The sequence below is a fragment of the Topomyia yanbarensis genome, chromosome 2, assembly GCF_030247195.1.
Source record: "Topomyia yanbarensis strain Yona2022 chromosome 2, ASM3024719v1, whole genome shotgun sequence".
Lineage (NCBI taxonomy): Eukaryota > Metazoa > Arthropoda > Insecta > Diptera > Culicidae > Topomyia > Topomyia yanbarensis.
In genome coordinates this window covers 168,964,404-168,976,552 of record NC_080671.1, presented here as the reverse complement: position 1 = coordinate 168,976,552, position 12,149 = coordinate 168,964,404, and the positions used below count along the sequence as shown (strand labels likewise).

General features: G+C 40.3%; 2 protein-coding genes across 3 annotated transcripts in view; one reads left to right on the top strand and one right to left on the bottom strand.

Moving 5' to 3' along the window:
• Positions 1-874: 874 nt before the first annotated feature.
• Positions 875-5,881, top strand: LOC131682069 (uncharacterized). Of its 2 annotated transcripts, none has more exons than XM_058963259.1 (4): positions 875-1,025; positions 1,098-1,627; positions 1,692-1,848; positions 5,619-5,881. In XM_058963259.1, the coding sequence occupies exons 2-4, from the start codon at positions 1,180-1,182 to the stop codon at positions 5,629-5,631; spliced, it is 618 nt and encodes a 205-aa protein (XP_058819242.1). In that variant the 5' UTR covers positions 875-1,025; positions 1,098-1,179; the 3' UTR covers positions 5,632-5,881. The 2 variants fall into 2 exon arrangements, with proteins under 2 accessions (XP_058819242.1, XP_058819243.1); XM_058963260.1 differs by having other exon boundaries at positions 881-1,025; positions 1,075-1,627.
• LOC131682066 (uncharacterized) overlaps positions 2,589-12,149 on the bottom strand; it is a 311,928-nt gene continuing 302,367 nt past the window's right edge. Inside the window, exons 7-10 of the mRNA XM_058963245.1 lie at positions 5,245-5,376; positions 4,988-5,184; positions 4,685-4,928; positions 2,589-4,622 (exon numbers count right to left, since the gene is read on the bottom strand). Coding sequence (XP_058819228.1) covers positions 3,061-4,622; positions 4,685-4,928; positions 4,988-5,184; positions 5,245-5,376 — 2,135 coding nt within the window. The 3' untranslated portion in view covers positions 2,589-3,060. The remainder of the gene's footprint in view (positions 4,623-4,684; positions 4,929-4,987; positions 5,185-5,244; positions 5,377-12,149) is intronic.

Sequence of the window (12,149 nt, the reverse complement as noted above, 5' to 3'; positions counted from 1 at the left end):
TTGTTGCGATTGTTGTTACGATTATTGTTGCTATTGTTGTTGTCATTGAGGTTATAGTTATAATAACTGCTTCTGGATATCTGATGTTTATTTGTCTCATTAGTATTACGGCTACGTTGGTGTCTGTTTTTATTGCGATCATTTATTACCCGATGTAACTGCTTTTTATTAGCTTTTCTTCGTGCCATCGCCCTATCTTTCATCTTTTGCTGTTGAATTCTACGCTGATTACGTGTGTCGTACTCCGTCCAGTCAGAGCGCCACACTTTCTTCGAACCCGCCCTCCCCTTAAGCCCACAAGCGGTTTGTTTTCCTCCCAATTCGCAGTGCAAATGATTTGTTTTCCTTCCAATTTAAACGTCAAAACGGCACAATACCAACGCAGCTAGATAAGTCTATGTTCCATTGACACTTCTTCTAGAAAGTGCAAAACCAGTGCAATCCACTACACCGGTGTCAATCACAGGGTGCCCAGATAGAATTCTTCAATATCGGCAGGTCACGGTAGTTATCGGTAGGCCGGGTTGTTGTCCCAAAAACGTAGTATTGACATAGAATTGTAAAATACTGACAACACAGATCTCAGACCAAATCCAACCCAAAAAATGAATGTTGAGTAGAATGTGTCCAAAATCAATAAAAATCGGTAGTTTTCGGTAGGAATAACAAAATATCTTGTCTTGTCTTGGTCGTCTGTGAATCGGTAGGGAAGACCAAAATCGGTAGGACTACCGATAAATCGGTAGGTCTGACCACCCTGGTCAATCAATCGAAAATCCCATTAGAAAAACACCAGGTGTGTACTCAAAAGTGAACTAAATATGCTTAGCGTGTGTGGATCATATGTTTTGTTTTTTTGTTTCAGTTTGACATTTTGTTTTTAAATTAAATTTGTAATCATTGCTGTTTTTGTAATTGCAGTTTGTAATTGTAGTTTTATTGAATACGATATTCTGTCGGTTTGCATCTAGTATCAGGACAAGAAAATAAGCTTTTTGTGTTTGTTTTATTGGTGACGACAATCTGTAAGTATAATTTCTAATAATCTACTTGGTCTTACATATTATATTATAGTGTATTAATCATACGATAACAAGCCGAACGACACCAGCAACTTGCTGAACTCATCAGGCGTTGAAGATAGAAAAAGCTACCCGGTTTTGTCATCAGCAATTCAAAATGAACTTGAACTTTCTGCTCACGGAGATTTCACTTCAACTGTTAGACAACAAATTTTTTGACATGCATGGTCAGGAAACCGATAATATGAAAGATTTTTTCGCCGCTCAAAATGCATCCCTACAGAAAAATGGCCAAAAACGATTGAAAACGAGTGGCGAGCTGTTACCGCTGTTGGGAATAGCCAGTTTCGACGATCTGAAGAATTGTAGTCATTACGTGGATAATCAGTACCAAGGGTTTATAGACAATTTGCAGGCTCGCATTGAAATTATGCCACAGGTTGATGAATCCACACCGACGTCGAGCAACAGGACGCACGCGCAAATGCAAAGTGAGCTTTGTGAGGTTCGGATAAAAACTCAGCGAGAGTACGCAAAAATGGTGAGCCATTCGAAAAAGATGATGGACATTTATCTGGATACGTTACCCCAGGAAGCCGATCGCGGTACGATCAGGTGCGTTTCAAAATGACACTAGTAGTTAATGGTTTTGTATTTTCCTTTAACCAGACTGGGAATCGACGAAGTACATAGAGGAGGAGCGAAGCCTGCTGGTGAATGAGTTCAATAGCTTACTGTACTTCTTGAAGCGAGTTTTGGCGGACGTGAAACGTCGTGAGCAATGCGAGCAAGCTATGGAAATCATTAAGGGAACCAAGGAAACGCTGTGAGTTTTTGTTTTTTTCTTTTTATTTAAATACTTATCAAGATGTTAATTAACTAATCAGCCTAGTTCTGCATTATGACGGATTGGTTGATCTTTAGGCAGAGTAAGGCTGAATAATTCCATCTACTGGATATACATATTATCTAATTGGAAAATGGGGTTGCTTCGATTTTGAGGAAAAGCGTGTCTTGTTGTTCACGAGGTGTACACCTATTTCTTAACTAGCAAGTTCGAGTAGTAGATGATACAGTGCTAAGATATCGTCTTAACTATGTATTAGAATATCCGCAAATATTTTGGTTGTAGTGGTTCATATTCATGAACCAGCTGACGATCTTTCAATTTGTTTTAATCCAGAGCTTTTATATAATCAATATATTTCGCGTTATTTGTATTAGGACCGTTTACTGCAGCTACGCTTAACATTTAAACCAGGTTTAAAGTATCTTTGAACCTGATATAAACGTCGAGCCTGGGTGGAGATTCCGTCTTTAAGAGACGATAACTTTAACTCGAAATTCTTAGTTTTTGACATTGCAAATCCAGACGACATACCCTTTTTAATTTGAAAACTTGTCAAAAAGTAATTAAATGTAAAAATTAGGGTTTACTGATTGCCAATGTTTTACAATATGTTTCATGAATTTCAACATATGTTACAAAACAAAATGTTCTTATTCTACTATTATCAGTAAGTTATTTTCAAAGTCAATTTATATGCTGACTATTTGTTTTACCGCTTAACAAGTGCGTGTAGTAAGTTATATATTTTTCAATTTTCGAAAGGCTCTTTTGTCACCTATAAACATCGTGATAAAATGTAAGCTGATGAACGGTTTTATAGTGCTAACTGTGGGTAATAATGATTACGTTCTTGCTGTCGTCTATTCTAAATTAGAGTTATCATTGCTTTTTCGCGTTTATCACAAGTTCCGGTAATACTTTGGTCGCCGTGGTTTGTTTTTTTTTATTCCGCTTATTAGTTACCTTCCCTGTCTCATTTTTCTAAAACTAGCAAATAAGTAAGATTGTATCTTTGCGGATTACTGTGGCTTTATAAGCGCGTGGTTGTCCTTTATTTCGGCGTTTCCTGGGATAATTGACAGTTGCGGGCATGTGCCAGTAGTGACACATACATTTTTTGAGCGTTTGATGTGGTTTCCAGGTAGCGATTTGTCCGAATTTACAGCTGAGAAACTATCTATAGAGCTCCTATTTGATCGTATTGTAGATGTTGTCCTCTACGGGACCAGCGGCTACGGTTGCACATCGGCTTCCGGCTGGATTGTGGCTCACCAATTGGCACGTGTCGCTGGAGGGAACATTGATGCGAATGCTGGTAAATCGCTTTTCGGAAAGTGATGAGAATATTGGATGGTTTTGCTGGGATTGTGTTGTGGATCCAGGTGGACTATCGGAGCAGATTTCTGCGTAGATGCTTTCCGATGGTGTTCGAGGTTCACTTTCTTGAAGAATAATCGAATCCCGAACGCTGCTGTATGGCAAATCATCAAGAAGGCTGAGTTGAGTTCGTTGCGAACTTTCAGCGAGTTCTTCTTCCCTAGTCAGACTTTGCAAATCTTCAAACGAAAGAACGATTTCAGACCGCTTTTTGTCGTTCGCTTTCAGTTTACATTTAGCTTCAGACAGTCGCTGGGGACTGGCAAGATTTAGCAGATGCTGTAGGCTTGACTGTGATTTGCTGTGCTGTTTGGTCTTGACATGGAACTCGCTGTACAGCTTTTGAGTCATGAACGATTGTTGTTTGGCACTGCTGCGAATGGGAAAGAACAATGTATCTTCTGACTCCGACATGATCTCATCGGAATGATCTTTTTCAGTCAGGTTGATGTTGTTAACCAGATCTGGTTTATCTTTGTTTCTGATATCCATATTGCTTCCACTTTTCAGCTCAATGTGTTGCAAAGAGAGACATTTTTGAAGTCCACCTGCAACCAGATCACCTGGGATTCCATTAACTGTATCGTCATATCCGATATCAGAATTTGCTTTGCTAACGTTGATCCCACTTATGTCCATCTCTCCAAACCGCTCCTGTATCAATCGGGACATATCCTGGTAACGGTCTATGCTGGACATTTTTTTCTCGGATTCCTCTTCCACACCACTGTCGTGCTCTTGGTTTCCCGAAGATCGCAAACCCTTGAACCAACGTTTCTTGCTCGGTGTAAACACTTTCATTTTTTCGCTCATTCCGGAAACCAGTGATATTGGTTGTTGATCTTGATCTTGGCGCTGTAGCAATTGCTGCTGCTGCTGCTGACTACATTCAAGGTTCTCCAGATCATTTTTACTCAAAAATATGATCGAGTCCTCCTTCTCATGACCGGATGTTGAGTTTTGGTTTCGATCTGGTCCGCCGAAAAGTCGCGTAAGTTTAAGCCTTTTCAGCACTTCGCTCTTGGTTGCCGAAGTGTTACTGCCTCCGGATGTCGTTATGTGATTGAGACTGTTGAAAGACTGCTGCTGTTGAACGGCATTGATCATCTGCTGCAGTTCCACCCAGTTGGTATCGCTGTCAACGATGCGGGTGAAATTTTCGCAGTTGAATTGACAAAATTTAAGCACCGTTTGAATGCCACCATTTAGAAACATTCGCTGCTCGTTGTCGAAACCCAACGAGTACTTCGTAAACTTCATCTGGGGTGTTATATGTAGCTTGGTTAGAGTCAGCGATGAGGCGAGCTCTTGTTCATCCAACGGGCAGGCGATGATAAAATGTTCAATACTGGCCTTGGCAATTGTGATATAATCTGGGGGAAATAAATAGTGTAAGCTTTTTTATTTAAAACATTGACCAATACACTAAATTTACCCGGTACACTATTCTGGGAGCTACTATTACCGCTCATGCTTGCAATCAATTTCAAATTCAGCGGCAGATTCACTTCCGATTGCATGATGAACCCAATCTTGTGGACACACTCTCGATTGAGCTGCTTGGGTGTTTTGCTGTTGCTACTCGGATGTCCCAAACTGCTGCTTTTCAGCAGCACAGGAGCTGTGTGCTGTTCTATTTCATAAAATTTACCTTTGGCTGATAACGAGACGTAGTAAATCTGAAATCAAGTTGTGGGTGTTGTATTATAGGAAATACAGCATTACGAAGGATTCCTACCTGTCTATTATCCCCGAGTAGTTGAGCGTACTTGCCACGTTCCTTTTCCGTACCGCCCACGCTGGCGTTCAAAGAAGTGGAATCCTTTTGACTAGAGGATGACTTGTGGTCTCCATCCTGGAAAACTGCCAGCAAGCGATAAACTTGGCCTGCCTTAGCCGTTGCCTTGACGTAGTGCGTTTTTTGGCTAAAATTGTCTGTTTTGGATTGGATTGGATTAGTATCAAATCACGATGTCTGAATGGAGTCACGCGTACCTTGGGATTCAGTGTATGCTGAGAGGTTTTCGAGGCAGAGAAATTTGTAGACGCGTTCACGCACCAGTTGAACAATTGTCGTGTAGATAGTAGCCGTCTGGGTTCCTTTGTCGTTTAGGAATGAGAAATAACCTGGCAAAGAAAAGAGATTTGGAATTTGAAAAATGATTTCCCATACATTAAACATAATTTATGGCATGGTAAATAATATGCACATTTGAGTTAGTTGTATGTTGTGCTGGGCTATTGCTTGTTTTCGCTCATCGCTTTCTAATACATAATACCATCTTTGACCCTTTATCATATTTGATCGCTATTTAATTGTAGATGGTAACGTATAATTTTCAGTGTATAAATCTTCTCTTCTATTTCAGAAAGCATCTGTAATGAAGCAGGGTAATCATAGTGGATGTCGCGCGTTCGTTTTATTTGTATCTCTATGAAAAACGACTTCTGCTTCAATGAAGTAAACGGTACAGATTATAAAAGTACTTGGTAAGGTCTGGTGTATTATATATAACCGATTTATTATATAATCATTCTTATATTTTTACGAAACAAGATTTTTCCTGTTTCTTGCATTTCTGTAAATTGTAACAGCTTATGCATAGAATAAAAATGCGATCTCATAACAGTAGTTTTTGTTTTTCAAATAAATGTGAAAAACTTATGCAATGATGAATTCATTTGGTCAGTTTGTGGTGGTGGTCCATTTTCATTATCCTTTATGATTTAGGGGTGTATCGACACCAACAGACCTCTTGGCCCCAATGGTGCTTACTCATAGCATTACGTTTTTGCACTGGTGCAACATCGGTGTAGTGCAAAAAAATATAAACACCTAACTTGAACTGAGTGTAGCACCTACCTCACCGATGAAGTGCATTATCAAAAATTGCAATGCTATTTGACTAGTTACATTTAGAGATAGACAATAACCTAGCTTTAATCGTATTGCTCGTCAAGTGAAAGTGAATTGGGGTGTCAACTCTGATAAAAGCTCGCTAATGTTCGGTAACAGCGCAGTGGCGACCGTAATTAGTTCTGAAAGTGTACCCCAGAGCAATCCACTCTGGTAGACAGTATGTCCGAGACGCATTGGGCTCAAGAGCATGCCTAGGTATGTTAACTGAAAACGGTTTTCATAGTTCACCAGTTGGAATCTGTTTCGTTATGGAAGATGTCGAAGCGCAAAGCGTAAGTACCGATTTTGGACAGCTTCGATTTTGTTACTAAAGTTTTTTCTTATTCGGAAGATGAACCCTAGCTGCCTTAATCATAAACAAGATATGTGGTTTGAACGATAGTACCGAATCCAGAATGGTATCGGTTGAATTCCGTATCTGTCGACAAACCTTGTAATTTGCTGTTCATATCATTAAAGAAGGGGAGGAATATCACTTTGTTTCTTTGTAGGAATCCGGATGTAGTGACCGTCTTCCATCGAGGTAGGAAGAAGGTGTCCACGACTACTGAGCTTATTTAGCTTCGTTATTTGTAATTTGTTGTTTTAATGGTTACAAAACCCGTCAGCATCGGACTTTATATCAGTTCAAGGATATAAATTTGGGAAACCACATCAAGATCCAAAATAAAAATTAACAAATCGTTAAACTAACCTTAAGCTATTTTTTGCTAAAGGTTTATTTGACACGGTTCAATACATTAACACAACTGAGCCGTGGATCTTTTAAGTTTATACAATAAGTAAAATTTAAAAAAAATACTAAGAATGTCTGCCTGCCAGGCATTCAGTCTGCCTTCTCTTGCGTTACCGTTCGCGTCCATGTCGTCATCGGTTTTGTTTTTTTGCTGTTCACGATCAGAGGTTCTTATTCGTTTCTTTTTCTTAGGGGCCACTGTTGTAAATTCGTCTTCATCGGTATTAGCTTCTTGATTGGTGATGCTAGTTGTCGGTTTGGGAGCAGTTGTCTCGGTCATTATTCCTTCATTATTGCTTAATTGGGTCATTGCTTTTTTTTTTTTTTTTTTTCATAAAACGATTATTTGACACGGCATTTGCAAAAGTTTTTTTACGCTGGGGTTTCTTTTTTACATAACATGTTGCAAAAGTTCTTAAGACTTGTAAGTAGGGGTTTGCCCACTACTCGGCTTCTTGTTTGCCCGGCGTACCCTTCTTTTCAGGGCGGCCTAAATGCTTCTACCTAAATTTCGGATTTTCGTAACAACAAAAAAAGTAAACAAACATTAACTAAATTTATCGTGTTTATTTCACTCCAGCTCTCACTTCACTTCTCTGCGCGCTGAAGCTCGATCTGCTGCTAATGGCGGCGAGCGGTATCTTCCGACCGGCCGGGTCAACAACGGCCGCGTTCTCCTTCGGTCGTATCTTAGGCTGCTCCGGCAGCTGTCTTTAACAATTAGCTAGGGAGGTGAGCTTTGCTCCTTTGTTGGAACCTCCCTAGCGACGGTGACGAAATATCGTCGGATTTGCTTGCTCCCCGCAAGGAATCCGGAAGACACCAGTGTTCTTCCCAGGCGGAGCCGTTGTCCTACCTGCCTTCTTCTCCTTGGCTGTTAGCTGTAGAGGAGAGCAAGGCTCGTTCGGCTTATCCTCTACAGCGAGAGGCGCGGATGCTCAGGATCTTTAACGATTAGCCGGGGAAGCGAAAACTCCTTTGCAGTTAGCAATCCCACTTCGGCGATCCAGCACCACTACTGAACACCTGGACCACGGGCCGGCATTTTTCGACAGGACTTTTCACTGTCGCACACGCGCACTAAACTGTCACAGTTATGGTGACGGGAAACTGTCCCGAAAAAAAGACTATTTTTCAGACGTCTGTTCTAAACCGTGGTCCGTCACTTTCCGTCTTTTTCACGATGGCCGCCTTTTCCACTCCACCGAAAACAAACACCATCACCACAAAACCGCACCGCCACATAACTGTCAACTCCTTTGCAGCATAAACAGCAATCAATATAACAGCAAGAGGAGCGCGGTAACCTACCTAAGCCCTATGTTAGTTATTGACAAATGTTTAACAAAAATTATCTAACCTAGCTGCACGAACAAAACCGTTCACATACGCGTAAATGAACAAAATTTACAAGGAAAACTGAACGGTACCGAACAGCGGTGAGCATAATTACACATGTAAACAAATACACTCTACGGAGTGTATACCCAATAAATGGTATATTTCCACCCAGTGCAAAATTGTTACCCTGACGGGTTACAGACTATCACGTTATAATAAAAATTCACTTTCTCATTCTAACACTGAGGATAATCATCATTTTAAATATTTTTATTTCCATTCTATTTTCTTGAATTTCATTGTAAACCTATTGATAGTTTTTCTGTAGTCTTTGTTTATTTTCTTTCCTTTATTTATATTGTTTGATATAACTTAACTAACTGCGAAGATATCTAAATTGTTTGTGGGTAGCAAGGGAAAAAACTAGGAACATAGTGGGGATAATTATATTTGAATATTTATTGTTTTCAGGAAATGATAAATATGGCCCATGAATGTAAGATCTCGTAAAGCGAGGATATCACGAACAGGAAAATAGGGTGGTTTTCTTCTGGCTCGTAAGGAGTCACGAAAAGGAACATAGGGTGGTTTTCTTCTGGCTCGTAAGGAGTCTATTAATTGGGATCTGGCTTCACGATATTCAGTGCAAGACCAAACAACATGTTCAATGTCTTCGTAACCCTCTCCGCAAGAACATTGATTATTTTCTGCGATTCCAATGCGGCGGAGATGCGCATTCAACGTATAATGGTTGGACATGAGCCTAGACATCACACGAATGAAGTTTCGACTTACATCCAACCCTTTGAATGCCTTCGTTGATACTTTAGGGATAATTGAGTGCAACCACCGTCCCAGGTATCCATAGTCACATGATGTTTGCCAACTAGTAAGCGTCCTCTGACGAGAAGCGCTGTAAAATTCATTAAAGGCAATAGGTCTTTCATAGATGTCACCATCCAGTACCCCTATTTTCGCTAAATTATCCGCTCTCTCATTACCCGGTATGGAGCAATGAGCGGGAACCCACACTAAGGTGAATTGATAAGATTTATTTGTTAATTTAGTCAAGTGTTCTCGTATCTTCTTCAAAAAGAACGGAGCGTGATTATCAAGCTTTAATGAGCTTAGTGCCTCAATAGTGCTCGGTAGTAAAGTATCAATGATTTCCAGACTATAGTGAATTGCTGCTAGTTAGGCTGTGTAAACAGAGGCAGGTTCTGCAAGCTTGAAAGAGATCGAGGTGTTATTGTTGAAAATACCGAAGCCAGTGGCCTCATTGATTCGTGACCCATCAGTGTAGAACATTTTATGGCAGTCAATGTGTTGGAATTTACTTAAGAATATTTTGGGAATCTCAAGAGAGCGCAGGTGATCCGGGATTCCACGAATTTCCTCTTTCCTGGACGTGTCGAAAATAAAGTGGAATCGAGAGTATCTAGTATATTTACATATGACATACTTCTGCAATTCCACTGTAAAACAGTATTGGTATCTTTCACTGGAGGAGGTGAATTATTCATCGAAAGATACAATCTCTGCAAGGATGGGCCATTGAGCAATTAGCTGCTCTAAAAATGTTCTAATTGTTGGGAGGGACGCTGAAAGTATACTCTTTAGTGGTTCAGAAATATTGAATGCTTTGAAAATCCAATCAACAATTTCAGAAAATTTCAATAAACCTACCCCTGATTGAGGCTCGGTGGAAGTCGAAATTTTATTATTTGTTCTGTTTGGATTGTACATTACCAAAACCGGGAGGGACTGGCTTCGGTATTGCATCGGAATTCGGGTCGTTGTTTTTGTTTAGTGTCGGATGCTGCTTGTTAGAGTTGGCTGTAGTAGATGAGTTTTGACTAGTTGCCTCGGCGCATATTTTGCCGTAGTGGGCTGTCCGGTTACAGAATTGGCACTTCGTGGTCTGTTCGGGTTATGTGATCAACGTTGTTTGCTTATAAGTTACGCCATCCTTCGATGATTTGCATTCAGGGGCGGATCCAGAAAACAATTTCGGAGGGGGTCTGAGATTTCGATTTTGAAATGCTCATTGTACAATACGTAATATGTAATAAACTCATTTAATTAAATTTAGTTTTGGTGGTCGAATCTGATTTGGAATGATTTTCAGTTTAGAACTAAATAAAATAGAAGTTGTTTTAAAATTTCGCAACAAGTTAAAAAACTTCGGAGGGGTCCAGACCCCCAGGACCCTCCCATGGATCTGCCACTGCATTTGATAGTCATGTAAGAAGATATTGGTTTAGTCACTCGCATCCTCACGCCGTTGAGATTACTGGTGAAAAAATTTCTCCTGGCGTCATTCGTAATAGATTCCACTCCGTATTGCGACATATTTAGTTTGATCTTCCTTAGTGCGCGGCGGCAAGTCATGGATATTCACGTCCACCATGTCATTTCCCATATATGTACACGATTCTGTTATATGTTATTAAATTTATTTTGTTATTTTTTTGCAATAAAGTATTCTGCCTGTGCTAAACTTCTAGACGTAATCGAAACACAGTTTTGACGTGGTGTAGCTGAACGTACGTAACTACCGCGAGATTAAGCTCCATTTCAACTTTAACTGGTTGCTCCACCTCCTGAATTGGAGGTTTAACACGAGTTTTTTTAAATCGATCGAAAATAACACATTCCCGTAGCACGGGTACTTTTGTTTCCTTTGGAATACTCATTGCACTGAGCAGCCGGGGGCAACGGTACAATACTGTTTGTGCACTGAATATAAAACAAAGCGCTGGCTTGTTTCACTGGTAGGGTTGCGATTTTTTGCTTCTGCTTTGAGCGAGGTCTGAAGATAGACTAACCTTAAACTAACTAAAGGTGAAGCCTTGATTGTTTTGAATCGCTGTTTCAACAAAACTAGGAACATAGTGGGGATAATTATATTTGAATATTTATTGTTTTCAGGAAATGATAAATATGGCCCATGAATGTAAGATCTCGTAAAGCGAGGATATCACGAACAGGAAAATAGGGTGGTTTTCTTCTGGCTCGTAAGGAGTCACGAAAAGGAACATAGGGTGGTTTTCTTCTGGCTCGTAAGGAGTCTATTAATTGGGATCTGGCTTCACGATATTCAGTGCAAGACCAAACAACATGTTCAATGTCTTCGTAACCCTCTCCGCAAGAACATTGATTATTTTCTGCGATTCCAATGCGGCGGAGATGCGCATTCAACGTATAATGGTTGGACATGAGCCTAGACATCACACGAATGAAGTTTCGACTTACATCCAACCCTTTGAATGCCTTCGTTGATACTTTAGGGATAATTGAGTGCAACCACCGTCCCAGGTATCCATAGTCACATGATGTTTGCCAACTAGTAAGCGTCCTCTGACGAGAAGCGCTGTAAAATTCATTAAAGGCAATAGGTCTTTCATAGATGTCACCATCCAGTACCCCTATTTTCGCTAAATTATCCGCTCTCTCATTACCCGGTATGGAGCAATGAGCGGGAACCCACACTAAGGTGAATTGATAAGATTTATTTGTTAATTTAGTCAAGTGTTCTCGTATCTTCTTCAAAAAGAACGGAGCGTGATTATCAAGCTTTAATGAGCTTAGTGCCTCAATAGTGCTCGGTAGTAAAGTATCAATGATTTCCAGACTATAGTGAATTGCTGCTAGTTAGGCTGTGTAAACAGAGGCAGGTTCTGCAAGCTTGAAAGAGATCGAGGTGTTATTGTTGAAAATACCGAAGCCAGTGGCCTCATTGATTCGTGACCCATCAGTGTAGAACATTTTATGGCAGTCAATGTGTTGGAATTTACTTAAGAATATTTTGGGAATCTCAAGAGAGCGCAGGTGATCCGGGATTCCACGAATTTCCTCTTTCCTGGACGTGTCGAAAATAAAGTGGAATCGAGAGTATCTAGT